Source organism: Camelus bactrianus, chromosome 2 (assembly GCF_048773025.1).
Source record: "Camelus bactrianus isolate YW-2024 breed Bactrian camel chromosome 2, ASM4877302v1, whole genome shotgun sequence".
NCBI classification, from domain to species: Eukaryota; Metazoa; Chordata; class Mammalia; order Artiodactyla; family Camelidae; genus Camelus; species Camelus bactrianus.
In genome coordinates this window covers 73,027,224-73,053,227 of record NC_133540.1, presented here as the reverse complement: position 1 = coordinate 73,053,227, position 26,004 = coordinate 73,027,224, and the positions used below count along the sequence as shown (strand labels likewise).

The window sequence follows — 26,004 nt, the reverse complement described above, 5'->3', positions numbered from 1 at the left end:
GTCAAGGATACATTATTGTCTGCCTCAAACACTCCAGTGCTTGGGTTGTAGTAATAAAATAGGTACCCTTACATACTGAATTCACATTTTTACATTGTTCTGTTTTCCTCTATCACTCATAAGATTTCAATTTCATTCTGGAAAATATTTGTACGATGTAAAGATTTGTGAAAATAACTGTTCAAAAGCCGAGGCAAGAAATAAATTGATATTAAACTGGTTAAAAAGATTCAATTTCTAGGAACAAAATTTTATAATAAACCTGATAACTGTCCAAATATGTGTCACAAGATGAAAGGTTACTATTGTACTCAACAACAAAAGTACCAGAATTTGGATAATGTGAGATAAGCCTGACTAAATTTAATGATTTTTTTACGTTTATAGTTTTGTCTAATGTTTCCAGGATATAGTTATTTTTGTCTGTTTCCATTTTTTCTCTAGTCAGTTTTTATTTCATATATTAATAATTTCTATACAACTTATTAACATCTTTTAAAATATCCCAATGATGTTATCCTTACACAATATGATTGTGCAATGTATTTTTAAATTTTTAACTACTTTTTAAGTTACCTCTGAATTAATTTGGAAGTCTTCACTTACTGCTTTTGCAAATTCTTTTTTCTTATCCATTCATACTTTTACTGTATTTTCTGTTTTTGTAGTATACTGAGAATGTCTTTCATGTTAATAAAGAAAGCAAGTAAATATAAACTGTAATTATGTATTTGAAATAAAAGTGTTAACATTTCTGAATACTCTGCACTCTTACTGTTTCCCCTCCTTTCCACTGGGCTACCACTTCCAATGACAGAAAGTCTTCACCATTTCCCACTCCATTTATTTCAGTAGCATTGTTAATGGTCTCACCTAACCTTGTTCCTGTACTTAGACATTGCCCAAGCTGCTTGTAGGAAATATAAAGCTAATCAAGTTGTGTCTTTGTTAAATGATTGGTTAGCACATCCTCGTTAACTTCAGAATCAAAAACTAATGTTTTAGAATTGCTTAGAAGGCCCTTAAGGTATTGGCAATAATCTGTATCTCTGTTCTTCAACTTCCCATGTCTTGTCTATGGCCCCAGTCATGTGGAATTATTTGAATTTCTCAAGATATGTAACTTTTCTCATATGTCATTGCCTTTTAGCACTCTTTTCTGTGCTTGGCTAGCATCTTCTCTTTCCCCTAATGCCTCACTTAGTTCATTTTTCTTCACTCTCATTCACTAGGCAAATATTTATTGTTTCCTCATATTATCTATGAATAGTATGTAAGTAAGTTATATATGACAAGTACTAAGTAACAGGTGTGAACAAGATAGTAGCAGTCCTTCTGTTCCAGTCCTGATGATTACTTCCCTAGCTGGCCTCCATGATAGCACTTCCTGTATGGTGTTGTTTTCCCACTACACAAAATTACACCACGGTAAAACCTTTGCTGTACCTGTTACAATGCCTGGACATGGTCTAGCTCAGTGAATGCCACTAATGTAATGACTATGTAGGACTGCTTTTGCTGAATGTGGGTTTATTTGTAGTCATGATGCAATGACTTATATTTTATCTGCTTATTTTACAATTCCTCTTTCAATTCTGGACTAATATTATTTCATCAGATGAGCCCTTTATAAGGAATGAATCAAGGACACTAATTCAAAGGAAATATTTAGAGGTTCACCAAAACTGGAATGTAACACCAAAATGTCATTGTTTATTTATTTTTATTTGTCTATATTTTACTGTTTTTTAATGAAGGTACTGGGGGTTGAACCCAGGACCTCATGTGTGCTAAGCACTCACTCTGCACCTGAGCTGTAGCCTTTCCCAAAAATGTCATTGTTGCCCTGTACAGTTATCAACCAGAGAACTAGAACCAGCAGATTGGCTTATGTGATTGTGGGGACTGGCTGGGCAAGCCCCAGATCTGGAATGCACAGCATCAGGAAGGGCAGGCTGGACATTTTGACAAGGGCAGAATTTTTATCTTCATCAAGAAGCCTCAACTGCTCTTAAGGCTTTTGAACTCATTGAATAAGTCTCACCCAGATTATCCATAATCTCCCTTACTTAAAGTCAACGGTAATGAACTGTTATCATAACTACAAAATGTCTTCCCAGCACATCTACAGCAGTGTTTGATTGAATAACTGGAGTATAATATATCAAAAAAATCAAAGGTAGTTGTAAATAGTAATATGTGGTAACGTCTAAAAACTTCTTTACTATTTCTCCAGCATTATCCTAAGCACTTCACATGTAGTAATTAATTAAATGCTCAGAACAACCTAAGAAGATATTGTTTTTATTCGTATTTTACTGGTAAGAAAAAATTGCAGAGAGGTAAATTTGACTTGCAAATAGATTCTATTAGAAGATGTCTATTCTACAAAGCATTTATTTTTATCATTTAAGTTTACTAGTGTATTTCAAGCCCCTATAACAGTGCTGGGCAAGAAAAATTAATAGCAACTGATTAAAAATAAATTTGAAAAATATATTTTTCTAAATCATATATTTTTCTTTGCCATAGACAAATGTAACTGATAGCAGGTTTCACCTTGATCCTTGACACTCATTCTCCAATGGAGCAATAGTAAAACAATTGTTGTCAGTCATTTTGAAGAACAGAGTTTGGGATTAGGAGCATTTGTGTGATGAGTCAAAGTTATGTTAGGAGATAAATTGATTAATGATTACATACCTTTTTAGGATAAAGAATTCAGATATAAGACTATTACTGAAAAAGCTCAACTATTAAATTTATTACTTCAGAACACTTGATACGTTGTATTTAAATGAGAATCAACATGAAGTATCATCAGTGTTATAGGGTCTGGAGGCAAACTGATTAAAATCTGGTTTTGTTCCTCCCAAGCCGTGTGACCTTGAACAGTGCTCCAACAGGGATAATAATAGTACTTACCGTGTAGAATTTTTCTGAGAAATAAAGACAACACTGTAAGTATAAATGCACGTTAATACATGGAACCATGCCAGCACATAATGTTCTTTAAACATTTGTTTAAAAAGCATTACTCTTTCACTGGGTTAAGCTTTACCAGTGGATTGTTACATAGTAAATATATGGATCCTGGATATTTGGAAGGAAAAATAGAAAAGAGAACTCTTTCACGTAAAAAAGCAAATACTTTTCTTTTAAGCTTACAATTTGCACATTAATAATAAACTACTCTGATGAATTAGAGTGGCACCTTCAAATGTACTTATAAATGATATTTATAAGTTAACTGCTCTAAGCACCTTCAATAATTTGAATGTTTTAATTTTGCATGAAAGAAAAAAATGTCTCTTCTAATAAATCTTTGGCATTTTTGTGAACATTTATTAAAATATATTGCTTTCTTAGTGCTTTAAAATTGATTTTATAAATTAAAAGACCAAATGAGATAGAAATTTAGTAAATAAATAACATGATTTTGATACATACAACTGGAGAGCAATTTACAATTTCACCGTTTAGGTTTTGCATCTTAGTTATTATGGGTGTGAAAGAAACATTTTGTAGAATACGGTAATAATAGAGAGTCATTTCATGTAATAGCATATGCTTTGTGGTGTGAGAAAAGGTTACATGGCAAAGTCAGAATACTCAATCTTAAATCTACGACTGTACCAACTTTTGCAGGTTTTGGACTTAGGAGTCCCATAGGTTTGATCATTTTTGGTGTTCATATACTTTAATTACCTAGAAATAAATGAAGGTAGTGCTTAGAACAAAACCTTAGGATAAATAATTCTTGTGACTCTCAAACATTTCCCTTCATTTTAAAACCACTGTTGTATAATCTCATATCAACTGTCAGTGTTTCATGTCTGTCTGAATCATTCTTTTCATATTGATTGATGGTTGCTGACAACTGACTTCCTCTGGATGAAGTTCTGGAAGTTCTACATGTAACCTTCTCAGAATGCCCTGATTAGTGACCCCAATCTTGGCAAAAAGGCTCTATCTGTCTAGAAAGAAATGGGGACTTTAATTTTTCAGTCAGCCTTCCTCGACATTCCCAAGTAACAGAAGACTATGATGGGATTGTCTGCGCTTCATGCAATTTATTTACAACAACAGTTCTTTTCACAGAAGAGCAAATTTAGCATATAAATTTGTAGGTTGGTGCCTCAAATTATTATTTGCATCTTTGGTTAGAAGAAATAGTGAAGTGTACTGATTTTTTTTCAACTCATGGAGGCTGGAAACCTACTTGAATATACAATGCCTTGACCCTGGCTCATGTTTTTTAAGTTACATTATAAAATAATTGTCTGCTTTTCCATAAATTTACCTTCATTAAATTTAGAAGTCAGTAAATTTGTTCATACATTTTTAAAGCTAACTTTATAAATACAATTAAATAATGTAATTAAAACTTGGGAATTTGTTTGTTTTCTTCTCTGCTTTCTCTGAAAGCCAGTTTTTCCTATCGTAAGAGTTAAGTCTAAATAGTGAACCATTTGTACTTGATGTGATTTGGAAAGCAGAGAAATCATCTTTATGTCAAATCAGGGTTCCGATAATTTTGACAGTACCTAAGCATGCCACTATAATTCAATCATTGAGATTAAAAATCAAAAACCCCTGGTAGTAAATAGATGGATTTGAGAGGAATCCATGAAATAAGTATCGTCCCTTTAACAATTTTAGAATAATCAACTGGGCTAGCCACTTACAATTCCTTCTGAAAAAGTGATTTTTCTTTGGGGTAGAGGGTAGGGAAAGGGAGAAGGGGGAGGCATTAAGAAAATGAAATTAAATTTGATATAATTAAATTAGAAAGATAGTTTTCTTCAAGAAATTTCTAGAAGTTACATTGTTTTGAGGCCAACATCAGTATTTCTCACATCTGTTCATCTACTCTGTTTTCATGACTATATTTTAAAACTTTTTATTTTTCCTGTTTATGAAAGTAAAAGATCACTATAAGAAATTTGCAAAACACTAAAAGCTGTAGAGAAGAAAATGATATCATCTGTTGTCAAATAACCCAAATTTTAATTCTTGTAATTTTTATACATTTACCTTTAAAATGGTGTAGTATATAAGCAATATTTCTCAGTTGTGAAAGAGATTTGCATTCTTTCACAAAGTTCAACATAATTAGCAAACCGTATCTTACTTTAGCACTTTTTGTAAAATTTGTCTACTTAATCTAACAAAAGTGAAAAAATATGTACAGTACTATTTCATAAAAATTGTATATTGTTTTCATCTTGAATCTCTAACATGTTTGAAAATGTACTTGTTGACTTATTAATGAAGTGGTGAGGTAGAGACTTGTGTTGGCTAATTTTGATTTTCATTTTATTTATTTGTTTCCATTGATCTTACAGTGTAATTTCCTTTTAGAGTCTAACAATGATTCAGTATTTATATCAGAAATATTTTAATGTCTCCTGTTTTAAATATAAAATACAGTATTTTATCTGAGATATTAAATAAATATTATATATATATGTGTGTGTGTGTGTGTGTATATATATATATATATATATATAGTGGTCACATGACTATCTACTAATCTATTTACCCTCAGAAATCCTTTCTCTTCTCAGAGACATATTACTAAGGTTTCTTTTAGTTCTTTTTTTTTTTTTTTCTGTTTCAGAAAGGACAGCCTAGGCATATTCTTTGTTTTGAAAAATCTGTAGTACCCTTTTATTATCCCATTCATGTTGTGACTTCTCTGTTTGCCTACCTTGCATTTATTACACAAATTCTTGTATCTTGTGATAAATGAAATTTAAAAGCATTAAAACTTTAATGTAATTTAATTTCAAGTAGATATAAAAACTCAGTCATTTAAATGAAACTCCCAACCATCCATCTTTAGATAGGTTTATTAATTTTTACTTTCATCATACAACAATTAATGGGGCTTATTTTCTTATTGACTTAATTATTCTTTTTTTTAACTTCAGTGTCTTTGAGTTCAATTTCAAGTGTTCCAACCTCTAGATCATAAAAATTAAGTATTGATACTCATATTACCTTAAGCAAACAAATGCTCCCTAGTTTTGAAAAATATTCTTGTTTACTTAGAGCCTTTTCTTTACTTGCTCTTTTCCATTTTAAAATAACTCAGCTCTGTTTCCCTCATAGAGATCCAGGTAACTTTTCCTCTGATCTGAAGTTTATTACCCTATTACTTGAAAATATCTCTAGAAGAAATTAAAACTTCATTAAAATTGGGGAAAGGGAAGACTTTTCTGTCTTGCTCACAGTTGAATCCTACCCCTAAGTATATTTCTTGTAACATACCAAGTAGTTCACTAAATATTTATTGAATAAGTGAATGTTATCCCAGAGGAATGAGTCAGTAACTGTACGTCGATTTCATCACTAGCATTGTTTAAGACAACAGTGGAAATTTAAAATATAATAGTTTTTTCTTCTCCCAGTATGATAGAATTATTTGGTTTAGATTCAAAGCTCATGCCAAGGATAAGTAGAGACAAACTTTTTAAAAAAGAGAAAGAAATAAAATCTGTTTGATGACATTGGAAGAGATGATGAGGAAATTAGTGCTTCTCCTTGACACATACTGGACAGTAATCTTTGCCTCTTGAGTGCCACAAGATTGATTTAAATTCAGCTCTGCTTTCAATGGTCATCTATTTTATTTGCAGACTCTAGTGCTGAACAGATTAATAACAGCAATATTTTTAGGGGAAAATTGAAGAACATTGGGATAATTTCTTACACCTCTTTCTGAGATGGTGGCTCCATACTTCTTCACTGACTTGTGTGCTCCTGTTGTATTTTTGTCCTCTCTTTCATTAATGTGTGCTGTCATCCTCAGTGTTTGACTGTTTCTACATTGTTGTCCCTGTCATGGTTCTTGAAATGAGTACTTAGATCACTGATTATTGGCCATTCATTTATAATCAACTCAAATACCACTTCCAGCACTATCATTTTTTGTTTCTTTACTGCACTTTCATTCATATTGGCAAATTCCTTCCTTATAGTATTCATTTTTGTAAAATTTCGCATGAGTTTATCATTGGGAGAGAAAGAAGCAATGCATCTATATACTTTGATGTCTGTCCTTAATCTGAGTAACAGATGCATAGTGACCAATTGTTGACATACTTTGAAAGAAGCAGTGTGTGTGTGTGTGACCTATCTTGATTTGCATCTCTTATTTGTGTATTGACTTGTGGACTGAAGATACAGTGAAGAAGTACTTTTGTACTTTATATAATTTCTCACAGTTGATATGCCATGCTAACTTGCCAACTGAAATTTGAGCCATATTTTGGGGGGTATTTGTTGTTCTTTAACTAAACCTAACTAAAATTTGTGCATATCAGAACCATGTAGGAAGATTGAATATATATATACAAACTCAGTTTTATTAATTATTAGGAAAACTATTAATCAAAGCTACAACTTGATAACACTATACACTTATAGGGATAGCCGTGGTAGGCAGAATTCTAAGATGACACATGACCCTAGCCCTCATATAGTTCCTTCTACTGGGGAGATGATACAACATCACTACTGTAATTAAGTTATCTTACATGGAAAAAGGGAATTTACAGATGTAATTAAGGTTACTAACCAGTTGACTTTCAGTTAATCAAAAGGAGATACTCTGCATGGGCATAACCTAATCACATGAGCCCTTTAAAAGCAGAGAATTTTTTTCTCCACTGTTAGCAGAAGAAGAAATGAGAGATTTGAAGCATGAGAGGGCTTCAATGTGAGGGATATTTTCCATTACTGAGATGGACAGGCCATTGGCCATTGACCCGTGAGTTGCTTCTAGGACCTGAGAGTAGTCTCTGGCCAACAACATGCAAGGTAAAAGAGACCTGAGGCCTACTTACCATAAGGAATTATATTTTGCTAACAGCCTAAATGAGCTTGGGCATTGCTTTTTCCCCCAGAGACTCTAGATGAGAGTACAGGCTCACTGTCAAACTGACATTGTTATGAGACCCTAGTCAGACTCAGACCCAGTTGAGCCAACATGAACCTCTAACCTGCAGAACTGTGAGATGATAAATGAGTGTTGTTTTAAGCTACTAGATTTGTGCAAATTTGTTACACAGCAATAGAAAATTAACAAAATATTAAAATTTTAAAAAACTGACAAAAATCAAGTGTTAGTATAGACGTGGAGCAACTGAAACTGGGGGAATAAAAATTAGAACGATCAATTCAGAAGACTGTTTGGAAGTATCTCTAAAGCTGAACCCAAAGTGTAGAGCATACCCTATGAGCAGTTACAGGCTCTAGATACTTTTGCAATATGAATCTATTTGTGCATACACACACACACAAAAATACAAGAAGTTTTATAGACATTTTGACATAGCTTCAGACCAGAAACAATACAAGTGTCCATCACCAATAAAATGTACAAATATATCGTGCTGTATTTATTCAGTGGAGAGCTCCACAGCTATGAGAACGAACTACTGCTGCACATGAATGAGTTTTACAGATGTCTGTTGAATGAAGTCAGCCACACATGAAATAGTTCACACACAGAAGAGTATGAACTCATTTATATAAAGTTCAGAAATAGGTAAAACTAATCTATGGTTATATAAGTAATAATAATGGCTGTGTTTGGAAGCTATAGTAGTGATAAGGAAGGGATATTTCAGAGCATGTTAGGGTGTTGGTTTATTAATCTTGATGCTAATTAAATAGGTGTGTTTATGTTGCAAAGATTAGCAGTGTATAATTTGTGCACTTCTTATTCTTCAGTGAAAAGCTTTTTTAAAATGAAGGATTGTAAAATATTGGCAACACCTTTTCCACTCTGTGGCTTAAAAAAAGAGAAGAAAAAGTGCCTAAGGTCATACAACTACGGATTGGAGAGACAGAGTAGAAAATGATACTTAAAGATAATTTAATGATAATATTTCAGTTGAATTACCTCTTTCATTTTACTGAAAAATGAAAAAGAGAAAGTGAGAATAGTCGAGAAATAATTCTGACGTTTACAATCATTTCTTTCTAATAAAACAGTTTGCCGGGAGGATTCATACCACTCTGTGGTCTCGTGTGCTGCTGTGGTTCTCACTCCTATGGAACCAACAATAGAAATGAAGAAAAGAGAAGAACTAAAATTTCCTGAACCTTCCAAACAGTAAGTTGTTCATTTGATTTTTCAGAGTTTTATAAAACTAATTAGATAATTAGATAACTGATCAGAATGAAATCACTCAGAAATTGTTACATATAATCAATGTATTAATGCTAGTATACTGAGAGAACAGAAATAAATTTTGTGCATTTAAAAAAATGATTTATCCTTTAATGCCTCAGTGGGTGACTTCTGCCTTCTGACTTTGTGTGTTTGAACTATATGCCATTCAAGTTTCATTTTGTTACCTGAGTAATGTAAGTAGACTGAAGGACTTTATTTCCTTAATACTGTGGTGATGGATGTGCTGTTCTCAGATTCCTTATCTTATAGTTGCGGGTTTTAATGGTCTAAAATATGATCAATTTTAAATATAAGTTTCTTAGCCTTAAGTTGGTTTGCACTTTTATAAGGAATGAAAGTTATTTTTAACTTTAACTATTTAATGTTTTCATATTTTTCCATTTAAACAGATCAAACTTCATTTAAATTTAAATTTGATCTTATGTGGAAAAAATAATAGATTTTTTCTTACAGGAGCCAAAGAGAATTAAATTCATGATAACAAAAGTATGATCTATGGACTTGAAATATCAAATAAACTAGGATTATTTCTAGTTATGTGTTAAGTAAATGAAAAGGGAAAACCTACTGCTGATTTTCTAGTGAAAGCAGTGCCATGCCCGCTAGAAGGTCTCAGGTTGGAGATGTGGTGATGTATGGTGTCTCCAAGGGTTGCTGGCAGGTGAGAGTTTCTTTGAAGCACCTACTATTTTTCCCCTAGGTTAACTGTATCATATTTTGTTTCTTGATGTCTTTCTACTGAATTAGCTCTTGAAGACTGAGTTTCCTGGAACATGATAGTGTCTGATACACTCTGTGAAATCAATTAGAAAATCCCTTAATGTTGCATTCAATAATGTTGAATTCAAATGGAGCAATGTATATATTTGATTGCATGAAGATAGTCCGTATTAATATTCTCATTATAGAGAAAAGAAATACTAGCCAATTCAGAAAGTAATGATTGTAATTCAGTTTTAATACAATCTAAAAGTGAAAACAATTTAACTACTCTTAATATAGTCTTATTTTTTAAGTTCTGAAAGTCATTTTTTGTCTAATAGGAGGAAAATTACATCTCATATATGCCAATTGAATTATATTAGAAAACTCAAATGCATTTTTTGCAATGTATGTATGAGTTTATATATTTGTAAATTGGATCTTAAATTCTCTTAATTATCTTTCAGTGACTGCTTAAAACTGGTGAATAGTACTATTTGCTTGCATAAAATGTCTTTTTTCTTGTCTTAGCTACTTTATAAATATCCATTCTTTTTATTTAGAGGTATATATTGAAGTAGACAGCATTTGTTAACTGGCTGCCCTTTTTCTTCCTGTTATCCTGCATTCACTCTGATACTCTCCTTTATTCTCTGAATCTATTTTGTTATTTAAACTCTCCCTCAACAGAATCATTCATTCATTTGTGCAGGTTTTGTTATTGGTTTTGTTTTTCTAAGTCAGAGAGACCTTGGTTAAAATCTTACCTCTGCTACGTATCAGATGGAAATTGGAGACATTTTATTTAAACTCTTTGTCTACATCTGTTAATTGGGGTGATATCACCATATTTACAGGGTCGTTGTGAATGTTATGTGAAGTAATATTGTTACAAGATCTGAAATCTCAAAATCCGTAAAGGTGTTAGTTATGTTGCCCCTTCCATAGCTGCAGCTACCAACATTACTGGTGACTTACAGATATAAATTCTTCTCCTCAAGTTTCTTATTATGCAAGTTTAATATTTAAATTCTTGACCAGACTTATCTAACTAGATAACCTACCAGAATCTTATGCTAAATGTGTCTAAATCAAATTAATGACTCCTCTAGACCCCTCAAGTTTTTCATTCCTTCTGATTTCTGTATTTATGTAGAGCTACCATTATTTTTCTTAAGATCACAATATGTTTTCCCTCACATCTCACATTCAGTTAGTTATTGATTACTTGATTAATGTCTCTATTATATTTTTCTTACCATTTGAGCTGACCAGGAAGGCATAGACTTCTCATATTTTAAAACTTATTCTAATATATATATATTCAGTTGTGATCTTATTGAAGCCATCCAAATGATGGTCATATATCAAATGGAAATTACATATGCCCTCCATGTCTCATGCTACTGTTTTGATAATTATATGGTAAGTGTGACTATATGGCAAGAACACAATATAAATTCAGATATAGTGATTAATTCAGAACTCTTGTTTGCCAATGAACAAAGCCCAGATGCAAATTGGTTTCAGAAAAATCAAGGGTGGTGATTGTTATTGTATAACAATATGTAATTGAAAGTGTAGAGGTAAAAATGTCCTCAAGTATGATTCAATCTAGTACTCTGACGATGTCCTGGAGGGTCATTCTCTCCATCTACATCTCTGTTCTGCTGTCTTGTCTGTAGTTTCCATTTTCAAAGAGGTTCCTCTAGTGGTGACATTACTGTCTTCAGCAGCTACTGGGACAAATTTTTATCTTTTCAACAAATCCAGTGGAAATAAATGATTTCTCTTTCCCTTTAATCAAAATAATAAAGCCATATCTGAGTGTCATTGACTTTGACCAGCTTAGCTTGTTTGACATGACTATGCTGAGGCATTCACTGTACCCAGGAATATTTGATGATGTGATTGGCTGGAATCAGATTACATGACAAACTCTGCAGCAGAGGGTGAAGATGAGATGGAAAAAGTGATTCCACACTCAAAATAGGGGTGATGTTGGTGAAAGAAGGCAGATACAGATGCTAGGAAGTCAAAACAGTGGCTGCTCAATATAGGCAGTGTCATCATTAGTTTTAAAAGTCAGAATTCTTTATTATAGATATTAAAATATAGATGCTGAAATAACTACATTAAAACTATGGATGTTGAAATACTACTTTAAAATACAATTATGTATATCTTCAGTTCTCGTTTTAAATAATTTTTCACCTACTTAATTCTATTCGATATTATTTTATCCACCTGTGCTGTTGAGAGGCAGTATAACTTGATGGTTAGGAATTCCTGCCTTGGGCTGTTTTTTGATGCTTTCATAACCAAAGTTTGTTTATTTTTAATATAGGAGTTACTTTATCTATCTTGGAGAGCCATACCTTAAACACAATATGAAGTCGAGAATATAATTAAAAAAATTTTTACAATAAATATATTAGGTAAATAAACATATCACATTTTTATAAATGGAGTTACCAAAGCCCTGTGTAGTGTTATTCATTTTGTGTATATTGGATTTCTTATGAAAAATAATAACCCACCAATATAATACTGAGTTATCAGAATGCAGTAAGTTGAGACATTGTCTTTGGATACCTAATATTCCCTTTAAATTCAGAATGGAATTATCTCTTTATGTAAATATTTATTTCTAACTTTACATGTTTCACATGATGAATTCATAAACCATTGAGTCTTTGAAGCTTGGAAACTGTAATTTAGAACTCCGTAGGTATCTTGCTAGGAAGAACTGCAATCATCTTCTCAGTACATGGGCTCCAGAATACATAAGACTTTTCAGACAAAAGAATTTGTAAGATAATGTATTTTTGAGGCTGTTGTAATCTAAGTGAAAAGGTAAAAAATACACATAAAAAGGTAAATCACAGTATAAAGACAACAGATGCTATTTCTCCAATGTAAGGTATAGATTTTGGTCAAGCATATGATTGTTGGAAGCTAAGTCAGGTTTGTTGATATAGCAGTATAAATTTATTTATGAAAATAAATCCGGAATATTGGTCTTAATTATACCATTGTATTGATATGTCATTTTAGAATGTAAGAATTTTATGACTGACATATTTCTATTATCTTACCAACTTTTAGTCATATTCTGGTGATTAATAAATAGTCTCTGTTTGACAATTTAAAAAAATATTCTCATGTATGTATCAGTTTTAAGATACATTCAATAAGAAAAAAATAGAAATTATGAATTCCTTTTAGGAGTGAAGTATAAATTTTTCAGCATGGCAAGTGATAGGGAGGAAGTACCTGAATCTTCTAGGAAGGAAACCTACATTCTGAGCACTATAGTGGGACTGCGTCAGAGTTTGTCTCTCATTTATGTATCTAAAGTTTATCTTAATTCAGAAAACAAAGATGTAGATTTTACTTTACTTTTCAGTCTAGGTAGTTCAGAATGCCATGAAAAGGATAAGTTTTATGAAAAAATAGAAAAATCTCTTTGATGCAAAAAGAATATACAATTTTCAAATATTTGACCATCAGTGTAGAATGTTGGGATCAAAGCGATAAGCGTGAATCTTTATACATTTATTAAAATCCTCATATTAAAAATATGTCCTCATACTAAAAAAAACTGGGGAGAGATGCACAGTTAATTTGGGAGGTGGTAATGGAAGAACCAGTTGGGGAGACAGCCAGGAGGATGGCAGGTGCTGGGAGCCTCGTCCAGCGGTTGGACAGTAGGGGGCAGGTCTAGGGGTCCCTGGAGGCAGAATCTGGGGTATCACCCACGACTCCACATGAGAGTACCTCCTGCAGCCCAGGAAAGCCCGGCTGGGTCCCAGGCAATCAGAGGGAGATGCTAGCTGCAGGCGGGGTTCCGGTGGCCCCAGCATGTTACTCAAAAGTGGACATTTCTCAAAATACAGCTGTGTGCAAATGAGCACCTCATGAACGGTATATAAAATTCAATATCTGAAGAGAATGAAAGAATACTGCTTCCATGATTGGTTATGGATTTTATTTTGTGTTTTTATTAGAAATATGTTGTTGACATGCAGACGCCCTGTTTCTATGTACCATAACTCAATAAAAAGAAGGGGTTTTATGGCCATTGTAAATTTAGAAATGTAGACATGAAAGGTAGAGTGAGAAATTATTCTGTTACTTCTTTGTCCACTTCCATATTTTGTTTTTATTTTATATACAGAGATCTAAGCTTCTTAAGAGATTTGATCTATTGTTTCCTTTTATGGAAACAAAGCATTACCTATCTCTTCAGTCATTCACTCCAAGTTTCAAGGCTTCCTTGGAGTGTTTCACCTTGTTGACCTGAGGAAGGTTCACTGAGCTGCTTCTGAAAGGGCACAATGCTATCATTTAGTACAGAATGACTTGTTTTTAAAGAATGGCTAAACTTAACCTATTTCATTCTTAGAGGATACTTAAGAACACAAGTTGAAAGTTCCATCAGCTCTTTTTATTTGGTTTTACAATGAATGAATACTGTCATATGTTAAATTTGGAAAAGTTTAAGGCCTCTCCGATGTACACCCTTTAAAAATCTTTTCTTATAACTTGGTTTTGTTTAAAAAATAAAAAAATCACATTCTTGTTTTAATTGTTGTATCTTAATTATCTTTAGCTAAATATAACGTTTTTAAATCAAAGAAATGGATATAACACTTTGACTTAAATAATAATAATAATAATAACACAATACAGCTGATCTTGTTTGGAATAGATTCTCCAGATTGGAAGAGGTTTTAAAGATCACTGGGTCCCATTACCTCTTTGGCCGTAAATCCACCTACATTATTTATACAAAATAGTCATATAAAAATTTCAATGACAAGAAGCCCACTACATCCATTGACTGTTATCAAATCCATTCTTATACCATAATCTATCTTTGTACATATCATCCTTGAAATCTCCATTATGTCTTTTACATCCACACAGAACCATGAATAAGACATTTCTATTCCCAAATTACAGAGACAATACTAAGCTTAATTCTGTGATATCTAATATCTAAACTCTATATTATTAAAAACAAATTTTATTTTGATGCACTAGATTATGGTATCTCTGGAAATATGTTGACATTTTAAATGGATATGCTGGGTGAAGAGAGCACCTTTTTTTTCCACCTTATACCATCTCTCTAAATTCATATATGCCTTTTCATTCCTTGACAAAACATGGAACTTTAACCTTACTGATAAGGACTTAACAAAAGTTATATTCCAAACAAACATAAAAACAGAGAAAATAACAACAACAATAAAAGTGTTAATTACCTAGTAAAACGAATGGTACTAAGTAGGAAAGAAGGATTAAAAGAAACAGTTTTCTTCCTGGCTCATTTGAGGAGAAATAGGTGCACAAATGAAGAGGTACTGATTGATTGTGATAATCAACAGTGAAGAATTGTGTTACTTAAGTTCTTCTATTTATTCTGTTGATTTGCAAATGCTAATCATCTTTTACATTCTTGGTTTCTAATGACATTCATATTTTTTAGGTTGTAAAAGTCTATAAAAAGAACTGAATATGAAATAAAATGATTGTCTAGTGTGTCGAGTTCTACACTTAGTAACTAAAGTAACTGAAAGGAAAGTATAATTTATTCTTTTTTTAAAGGGTCATCTGGGACAAGTTTCTTAATCTATATGTGCCTTGGTTTCCTCAGGTACAACCTGGGGATGATAATAACACAGAACATTGTTGGGAGGATTAAATGAGTTAATATTTGTAAAGCTTAGAATAATGCATGACACTTAGTATGAACTATATAAGTGCTAATGAATAAACAAATATACTATTTTGAACAATATATGTATAAATTCGACAAACAATATTCCAGTGTCTACAATGTATAAAATTTTGTGTTGAGTACAAGAGATTAAAAAACAAACAAAAAAGAGACTAATGGAAAATACCTGTCCTCAAAAAATACTCGTCTTAAGTGTCTGGTAAGAGACATCACAGAATAAGGCAATTTTATTTTTGTCTAATAAGTACTATAATAGAGGTGTTCAAATATTATAGTAGTGAATGGGAGTGACTTCATCTAAAAGAACCTTGATTTTTTTCAGCAATTGTGGGGATCCTTTAATTTGGAGGTTTGAGAATAGTCATCAATGTTTATTATAGACTCCTTTAAAAAGCAAAGTGAGGCTCCTTCACATTTTACAAAATGCTTTCCTAGATTTTCACTCCTTAGAATGTCTCTGTGAAGTTTGTGCTGCCAGTGTTTGTTTTACAGAGAACTACAGTTTAGAAATACAAACAGCCTTATCATGTCCCAGACAAGTGAGTCAGGTTTTCAAACTCCTAGTTCAGAGATCTTTTCAATCTGTATGAGAAAATTACTGTTTGAATTCATGTGGCATCTTCAAATATTAATTATTCAAATATTTTCTATGTTAAAGTTGAAATATTAACAGTGGCTAGGAATAAATCAAACCTAACTCTATTTTCAATTTGACAGTATCAGATAACTATAATGGTTGGTTCTACTTGCTAAATTAAAGATAACTTATTTTATCCCCAAAATAAATAAAAATTAATCATTTTTGATTTTTGAGTACCTACTATTTATCATTATCCTAAGTACACAGCAGATTAAGAAAAAGATTTTATTGTAAAAGAGACTCAAATTTAGCAGTTGAAAAAAGATAACTTTGAAAAATAAGTAATTACATGTTACGAATAAGTAAACTTGAGAAAATATCTAAAATCATAAATTCCATAGAACATCATGTTTATATAGACCTCCTCGACTATCCTTACCCCCAACTTCCTCCTATAAGAGATATTAAATCAGTCATTTTTAATTTTCTTTTTTGTGCCCAGAATTATTCTACACGTTTTATATTTATATATTGAAAACCTAAACAACCTTAGAAAGCAGGTGCTGTTGTCCTTACTTTATTGATAAAGATACTGGATTTCAATAAAATTAACTTGCTCTACGTCATCTGCTGATAAGTGGAGATATGTTAGATTTCAAAGCTTTTGATTTTTTTCTATTAGTCTATCATGAAAGGGGAAAAACAGGAAATTAATATTGGGTGGTATAGCCTTGTTTATGGTGTTATTAAATATTTATGTTATTATCCACATTATAGAAAAGTTGAAATGAACTATTTCATTTATCGGCAAACAGAATTCTTCCATAGGATGTCAGCAGGGGCAGTTGAAGGTGGCACCATGACTTTTATCTGTGCATGAGAGCTACTTCCACAACAATGGTGGTGCATCAGCAGTCTTTTTTAGTGATCTGATACACTGTATTTCAATATCACACTATAAAGAGTACAATGTACTGTACTGCACTGATGAACTGAAACACTTCAGTCATCTTATCAGGCTGTTCCAACCCAACTGAAAAATAGCATTTGTGTGTTCACTGTACAAAGAAGGATTGCCAGATCAGATGCAAATGTTACAGTAGGATTTCTTGACTGTTCTGCACAAGGGACCAGATATTATGACTCGCTAAGGAGCAGAAAGAGAAAAATAACAACGCTTAATCAAGTGGAGCAGTTCCTCTGAGGATTTTTATTTATTTATTTAGTATTAAAATCCACTGGTTCTTGAGTAACACACGAAGTATAAAAATAATCAACTTTCTTGAATCTTTTTTAAATTTAATTAATCAGTAACTCATGAGACTACATTTTCCATTAAGGTGAATAGATATTATGAACACAGAAGGATCCTCTCATAAGCAATAGCAATTGATACAGCTTAACTGATGAAACACCTAGACTGCCCCTTTTTTCTTCCCACCTTGGGCTTCTTTCTGCGTGAGTAGGACCTCAGGCCAGAGGGTGAATTCAGCCCATCTAAGCTCTGTCCACCACTGCTGGTGATGGCCTCTTCCTTTGCAGCCCTGTGGGCCATTGTGTGGGAGTACATCGGGGAGGGGAGGACTCAGAGCCGCCTGAATGGGAATTCCTAGCACGGTGGGTGGTGGAGGCAAAGGCTCAAAGAGCCATAGGAACCCTGGCTCTTTGGAACTCTCGCCTTGTCGAAAGAGGCACCACCAGAGAAGGGAGAAATGCACTCCTCTCAAGTACAGAACCCAAGGCAAGAATTTGGCCTGCCTAGAACTAAGGGCAGTGGTACTGAAGGATAGATTTAGGTTTTGTGAGGCCTGAAGTTTAATATCTGGAAGAGCCATTAAAAAAAAAAAAAGTCAGAAAAAAGAAAGAAAGAAAAAAAAGGATCTTTTCTAGGGCTTTGTGAAGGGCCCTCAGGTACAAGTGAGGGCTCTGAAACTTAAGCTTCCTCTTCCTCACAGTAAATGCCTCACCCCTGCCACCAGCGTGAAAAGTCTAGGGGAGAGGTTCTCCGTTCCAAGTTGGTGAGAGGAGTTTTAAAGAGGTTGCACTTGGCTCTAAGACCTCGTGACTGGGCACAAAAGTGGTCTCTGCCGAGGTCTCCTTCTGGGTGGGCCAACTGTCCTGCGGTTCCCTTGTCAAGACTGGATGGGTATATCCTTAGCCTCCATCTCCTGGGTTTTCTCGTACTCCAGATACTTCACAGAAACCATCTCGGCCTCCCTGACCAGCTCTGAGAGCTCAGGACACTACTACTGCTTTCGCAGCTGGCCGGTCCATCCTCAGTCTCCAGACTTTCTGGCAGGTGTCAAAATCTTGTCCGTGTTCTGCTTCGTTTTTCTCAGGCGTACGTCAGCATCTGTCTCTTGTGTTTTCAATGGCACAAAGCACATTTGAAACTCTAAGTGATTCTCTTGAAGACCCTTCACTAGATTTGGGATTAGAAAGTTACTCCTCCCAATGCCATCTCTTCCTCCTAAAACCATGGAGGAGACTCAAATTTAGGCAACAGCTCTTTCCACAGAAATCTCTTCACTTATCTTCTCTGACAGCTGCCTCTACCCTTGAACTGACCAAAATCACAAACAGGTGTCGTTTTTTCCAAAAACCTGCATGGGAAGAGGGCTGTTTCATATTCACAATAGTGCCTTATATTTATCATACCCATGCCTCAGTTTCTTTGTTTCAAATGAAAATTATGTTTATTAGAAGTCACAACTGATCAAAAGACATCCCATCAACTGAAAGAAAGATTTGCAATGCACAAAGCAACTCAAGTTTGGAAATCAAAATATTAAAAGAACTTCTCCAAGTAAATAAAAAAGAAAGACAGATTCCCCCAGCAAAGAAATGGACAAAAAATATGGATAGGCAATTTATGGGACAGGAAACACAAATGTCCAATAAACACTTACAAAGATGTGCAACATCACTAGAAATAATTCAATGAAAATCAAAACCCGATGAGATGCCGGGCCATACCTGTAAGATTGGCACAAGTATAAAACCTGACAGGGCTAAGTGTGGGCAAGGGTGTGGGCAATGGGGAACCCCTTCCAGAGAATGGTTTAATACTGTCTGTTGCAGTGAAAAAATGTATGTGTCTTACGACTGCCATCCATTTCCAGAGAAACCTCACACCAGCTCCAGGAGCCCACGAATGTTTATAGTAGAACTGTTTGTAAAGCAAACATTGCAAGCCATGCACATTTCCATTCACAGGAAATTGTATACATTCATTTTGATACATTAATATAATGCAATATTATTACACACCAACAAAAATAACTAAAGTGGAGTTATAAGTTAAACATTTACCAGCACACTACTGGGTAGTAGTTGTGCCTTCTGGATCCCCAAGGCTTGTGTTGGGGAAGAGGGAGCTGACTGTCCCTGACTGGCTCCAGGATGAGAAATAGGATCTTGGTGGGGATGATCTAGGAAGGTAGATTTGGGTTGAAAATAAAGAAGAGTTTTCTAACAAGCAAGGCTGGCCAAGGACAGAAGAAACTGCCCTCTAAGGAATGAGCTGCCTGTCATTGGAGGTATGTGAACAGAAAAACAAACTAAATGCATTGCCAGGTGTATTGAACATACTGCTCTTTAACTAATCATCTTCAGAATCTTGGTTGAGTTGAAGGACCAATTTATAAAGGTTGGTCTATGTTGCTACCAGTAAAGACAAAGTTTGGTTAAAGTTCTCCTCGTTCTCCATTCCACTGTTAATACAGTGGATAATGTCTAATGCCAGTAGAAATTACTTAAGTTTCAAGAGGGCAGACACTTACGTGTATTTCCTGTTAATCAGTACTCTTTTAGTTTATAAATGACTTACTCAACTCAAAAAGATCTTAAAGACGAAAACAAAAAAAATTGCAGACTCATACAAATTTAAAATATAAATTTCTTCTGGGGACTTATTCTATATTTTTCTGCTGTACATATTTTATTTATCTATGATAATTTTGTGCCAGTAGAAAGAATGCAGTTGTCAAAATAGCTGTTGTGTATACTTTGTAAATTTGATATCAGTTGGCACAGAAGTAATTCATGGTTTCAGTTTCAAGGTTCAGAGATATTTCTGGGCTTGTTAAATTTGTAGATATTAAGCAATGATCATTCCTCCTGCCCCAAATTAAAAATATCAAAAAAAAAATAAAAATTTCATATTATAATTGCATTATAATTATACAGATGATGATATTTAAAATCTGTAATTATTGTACAATATGTTACAAATTAGTATTTCTGTTACTTTATTTAAAAAAAAATCAAAACCAACCAATGAGATATACGTTAATCTGAAAGCAGGAATTTATCAAGTGTAAAATGTTACTTCTAAGCCATTTAAATTGACAGAATAATAACAAATGCAAACTAATTCATATGAAACCAAAAAACCATGTTTATGCTTCATACGTAAAAAATTGTGGAATATGTGTATTATCATTTCACTGTCTTTAAAATAAAAGCTCATAGAAATTATACATAAAAATGGACCACATATGTGCTGTTTACTGCACTGCTTACATACTAATCTGAAGGAGGATTGTTGGTAAGCTGCAACAGTTCAACTTTAGGCCAGAATCATTCAGCATTTTTATTATGTGTTCAATGATAATTGAAACCCCCTTTTAAAAGAGTTAGAAAAATGATGCAGCTGTGGAAGACAGTATGGTGTTTCCTCAAAAAATTAAATATAACATATCATCTGAAAGTTCCACTTTTTTATATATACCCCAAAGAATTAAAAGTAGAGACTCTAACAGATATTTGCACACCCATGTTCATAGCAGCATTTTTCACAATATACAGTAGATGAAAGCACCCCAATGGCCATCGACAGATGAATGGATAAACAAAATATAGTACATACAAACAACAGAATGTTATTCAGCCTTAAAAAGGAAGGAAATCCCCCCACCTAAATAAATAAATAAACGGACATGCTTAAAAAGGAAGGAAATCCTGACATATGCTACAATGTGGACGAAACTTGATGAATTATACTCAATCATATGAGCCAGCCACAAAAGAGCAAGGAAGCTAGTGGAATGGGGGATTATTATTTAATGGATGCGGAGCTTCAGTCTGGGGAGACAAAAGAGTTCTGGAGATGGATGGTGGTGGTGGTTGCACAACAGTGTGGATGTACTTAATGCCACCCAACCCCACATTTTAAAATGATTAAAATTTTTAATTTTGTGTTATAAATATTCTACCACTTACACACACACAGTGTACAGGGCTCTGAGAAAGGTAGTTTAATATGTTGTTAAAGCATATCCCAAATACCATCTACCAAAGATTAGTGCCAAGGTGATGGTTCACATAAGCAGTGGTTAAATACATGATTCCAAGAGCTTATGCTAGGAGATTCATCTTTCCAAACCAGGCTTTCTAGTTCTGTAAGTTCAGCATTCTAATTATCTTCTCTCTTAGGATGTCTCAAAAGCATCACAAACTCAGCATGGCTAATTGTAAATTTCCTGTTTAACAACCATCCCACAAACTTAAATAATCAAAGACATTTTTCTAAGACCACTTTCTCCTCAGGTGTTAGCTAGCTTAGTAAATGATTTTACCATCTACTTATTGTTCATTTCTGAAACCAAAGATGGTTCCTGATACCAAGGCTCTCCAGCAGATTTTCTCTGAATGCACTGCTGCCACCTTACAAAGAATTCACAGCTGATCTCAGTAACCTAAGTGGAATTCCACATTTATTCTTGTCTCTCCTTCCAGACAGTCTTCACAACTCAGACATCTTTCAAAAGTGAGATCTCAAAATCATTATCCTTAGCATCAAGTTAAAGCCATTCTGATATGTCCTTCAGGGCCTTAAATTGTCTAGCTCCCTTCCATCTCTCCCTTTGTCCTGTCTTAAGCCAATTCTCTTATTCTCTCCCCTCACACTGGCTTTCAGTTCTTAAATACATACTTCCTTCTTTTGCTTAGGGCTTTAATATATTTTGTTTAATTTGCCTAGAATTCTCCTCTTACCTTGTATACTAGCTGGCTTCTATTCATCTGTTTTTATGGTAGTTTTTTTTTTTCTAAGTAAGGAGACTCTATTTTATGCTTTACATTCAAAGTTTTCCTTTACATTACTTATCATAGAAATAGTTAAATACATGAAAATGTAACCTCATCACATTGTGGTCATCAGTCCTTTAAGTTAGACTTTCCCTTGATTTCCAAATAAAAAGTCATAGACTTTACTCCCAGGAACTGTATTAAATACAATGATTCTCACCTCCATGCCTACATCTCAGAAAATTACCAATAATTTCTCCTGGTCATATCTTCATCCTATATACAGTGTCCTTCCATCAGTGTCCTAAAGTTCCCCTAACATCCTGACATGGACTCTTCTGCTGTTTTCTTTCCTTGGTGTTCTCTTGCTGCTTTTCTCTTCCTGTTTTTAATTTCCTTAGTATTTTTTTCAAGATCCTTCTCCACTTTTTTTACCCTCATCCTGTATATGCCCCATGCTCACTCCAAAGTTACCCTTTGAAAACACATTCTGGAAAATAATATTAGTTGTCATCTTCTTTTGAAATTAGCCGTATACCTGCCACAGATGATGAATTATGTCTGGTCTGAGGCTCCCTTGGTCATGACAAGACCATTTGCACATTGTAGGCTTTTGTCTTCAGGTGAGTGTGTAAGTCAATTATAGACAAGGATACCTACTAAGAAGTCAACTAAGGGCTTCTGAGAAATATTTTTCTCCTGATACATGGTTGAAAAACTCTTTATTGTCCTTTTGTCTCCTTTCCTGCTTGGGATTTTGTCTATGAAGACAGTACACTTAGACTTTCGGCACCCATCTGGAGATTAAGATTCTAGTTAAGTACCTAGGCACGTAAACTAATACTCTGAGAAGTATGTCAAATCAACCATTAGCTATGATACTTTATGTTAGATAAATGTCTTTACCCTTTATGGCAATTTGACAGGGAATTCTGTTTCATAATACTTGACACACGCAGAATTTCTGTTATTTTCTTAAACAAAGCAACTAACTTTTGTCTTCAATTGTCCCACTTAGATTATGCCCAGAAGTTCTTCTCATTTAAAAAAAAAAGTCACTTCATATAGATCATAGATGCCCTTTTCTCAGGATTTCCATGTACAGCATTTTCTCTTTTTAAAATAGTATTTCCTTCCACTATATACTTATTTGTTAAGGATTTATCACAATATATATACTTTTAATTTGATGTGTGGAAGGAACCTTTTCCTTTTTCACTATTGCATTTGAAGGCCTTAGCATAGCACCAGATTCATAGGGGCTAAAAGCATGTGCAGAATAAATGGTTGAAACAATGAATAGTAGTCTAGCTTTACGTGGATTGTAGTAGAGAGGTCAACACAGATTAGCGGGAAGCCCTCTCATAAGAAGTGATATTTTAACAGTCTTAAATGTCCATAAAGATTTACCACATAGAATAAATGGAGAAGGTCAGGCCTTCAGAGATAGCATGTTCCCTGTCACTGAACAGCCATTTGTGAGGAGATTTATTACGAGTGGTTAAACTACATGATCATTTAAGTCCTCTGTAGGCCAGTATTTATAAGTAAAAAAGCCCCATGTATCTAAAGATAATATGTATGGAAAAAAAAGTCCTCCAAAGGACTTTTGAACTATTGAATCCTGTAAATAGGAAGACCAAAATTTTGTAAGAAGAGTGAAAAAAGAACTAAGTGGCTAAAAACTGAGACAACATGAGAATAATTTGTTTACCTTATATTTTACAACATTTAAGTTATAATAACAACTTTGGGGAAAGTGTAATATTTTGAACAAAGTAGAATGATAGCTCTTAAGATATGACATCCTTTACTTCAATTGTATGTAATTATGTTAAGAGGATCATTTTCACATAAGTCTACTAGGATTTCATTGGCTTTCCCAAAATCCTTTAGAAATCATCAATTAAGGTAAAAATTATCTTTCAAGCACCTCGTATTGAAGGTGGGGATAGGAATGGGATGAGACTGTTTGAGGGAGGATAATTTTATAAGCTGTCAGTTCACTTGTGAATATTTTATTGTATGGCAAATTTTACTTCTCTATACAGAATCATAAATGTAGGGACTTGGGTAATAAATACAAGGATAATGAGAATGCTTGGTACTTTATTGAGTTCTGGGATTAATAATTAATGATGTGGGTAGACAATTTTCCAAATCCATGATTAAGTTTTCTCTGATAACTAAAACCATTTTTCAACTTTTATTTCTTTCAAGAGCGTACTATCTTGATTCATGGTTCAGTATATTGTACAGGGTCATTAACACCAGTGTACTGAGGGAGGATGAAGAGAAAATATTTCCACATAGAGAAATTTAACATCTCAAATGTTAAAAGTGAATTCCAGTATCTTATACATCAATCTTGTAAGTGAAAACCTTATTTTTACCTGCAAGTGAGAACTAGTATGCTCTTCTAAGACTTACAATTTTTAAGACAGATTTACGAAATACACTGGGCAGTGGTAAAAAGCTCAGTCTTGGGAGTCAACATTCTTGTAATATCGATTGAGATTTCACTAATCTTGGGCAATGTGAAAAATCATCAACTTAACATTACTTCTAAATTCTTGCTCTGTCTTTTGAAAGTTTGGTGACCTTGAGCAGGCTACATAATCTCTCTGAATCTTAGGAATTTACACACTGGAAGTTTATGCTTAATTTATAGACTCATTAGAGGGATTTTTAAGAAGGCTGCAAAATATCAAGTATATCATTGGTGCTCAATCAATGGTAGCTAGAATTTTTATTGAAGACTATGTGCTTTTCTCAAATAAAAATTAAAATAGAATTCTGCCACTTAATTAACTCCCTACACCTTAAAACTCGTGGTCCCTACTCCAGCATACTTTCAGAACAGTTCTTGCCATAGGTAAGAAATGGGTCCCCTGGGTAATATAGCCATTAGTTCAAAACAATATTCTTTTTCAACTCCTTGTATGGCTTTGTTGCTGCCTGTATCCCTTGCCTTGATTTCTGACCCTGATTCACCTTGTTGGGCACCTGATAGTTTCTCTTCATTCCCATTTGGCATTCTTTTTAGATGCTCTCATAATTTCTAGTTCCTACTCTTCATCTGGTTTCAACATTACCCTGTCTGTAAATTTATTTACTAAATATTAAAATGACTTAAGTATTTTCTACTCCTATAATCTTGATTCAGTGGTTCCCTGAAGTAACTGTATGTCTGAACACTAATGTAGTATATCGTCCCCTCCTTCAGTTATAGATATTGGATTCTATGCTGGGAAAGTCACTTAATTTTTTGAGCTAATATTCAATAACATAACCAAAGAGTGTTATCATTAGATTACAGTACTTTAAAAATAAGGAGCAATTTAAATGCTGAGTATTGTTATGAATTTGACTTGAACTAAGATGACTGTTAATGGCCAATCTGGCGCTGATCTCCCAAATTGGTTAGCTTATTAAGACTTGATTCTTTTGCCTACTTACTTTAGAAATGGGCTTTTATCCATCTATTAGGTAGTTACAGCTTAGCAGCACTATCATCTACTTTACTTCATCCTCATGGGAAACTGAGTGTCTAAAACAACAGATGGCAATGTATTTCATGCCAGCAAATACATAAATTTTATTTCCCCAAATAAATAATACCTTATTGTACAGTTTGTTCTATTTGAGCTAAAGGATTCACACTAATTTATATATGGGCACTTAAAAAGGCAAAGAGACATAGCATGTAATTCTAAGAATAACACAAATGAACAA

General features: G+C 33.6%; 1 protein-coding gene across 9 annotated transcripts in view; it reads left to right on the top strand.

Annotated features, from left to right (window-relative positions):
• The window catches only part of CCSER1 (coiled-coil serine rich protein 1), a 1,108,361-nt gene that overhangs the window by 258,542 nt on the left and 823,815 nt on the right, over positions 1–26,004 (top strand). For all 9 annotated transcript variants that reach the window (XM_074343893.1, XM_074343839.1, XM_074343854.1 and 6 more), the window contains one exon: positions 9,007–9,127. In XM_074343893.1, coding sequence (XP_074199994.1) covers positions 9,007–9,127 — 121 coding nt within the window. The remainder of the gene's footprint in view (positions 1–9,006; positions 9,128–26,004) is intronic.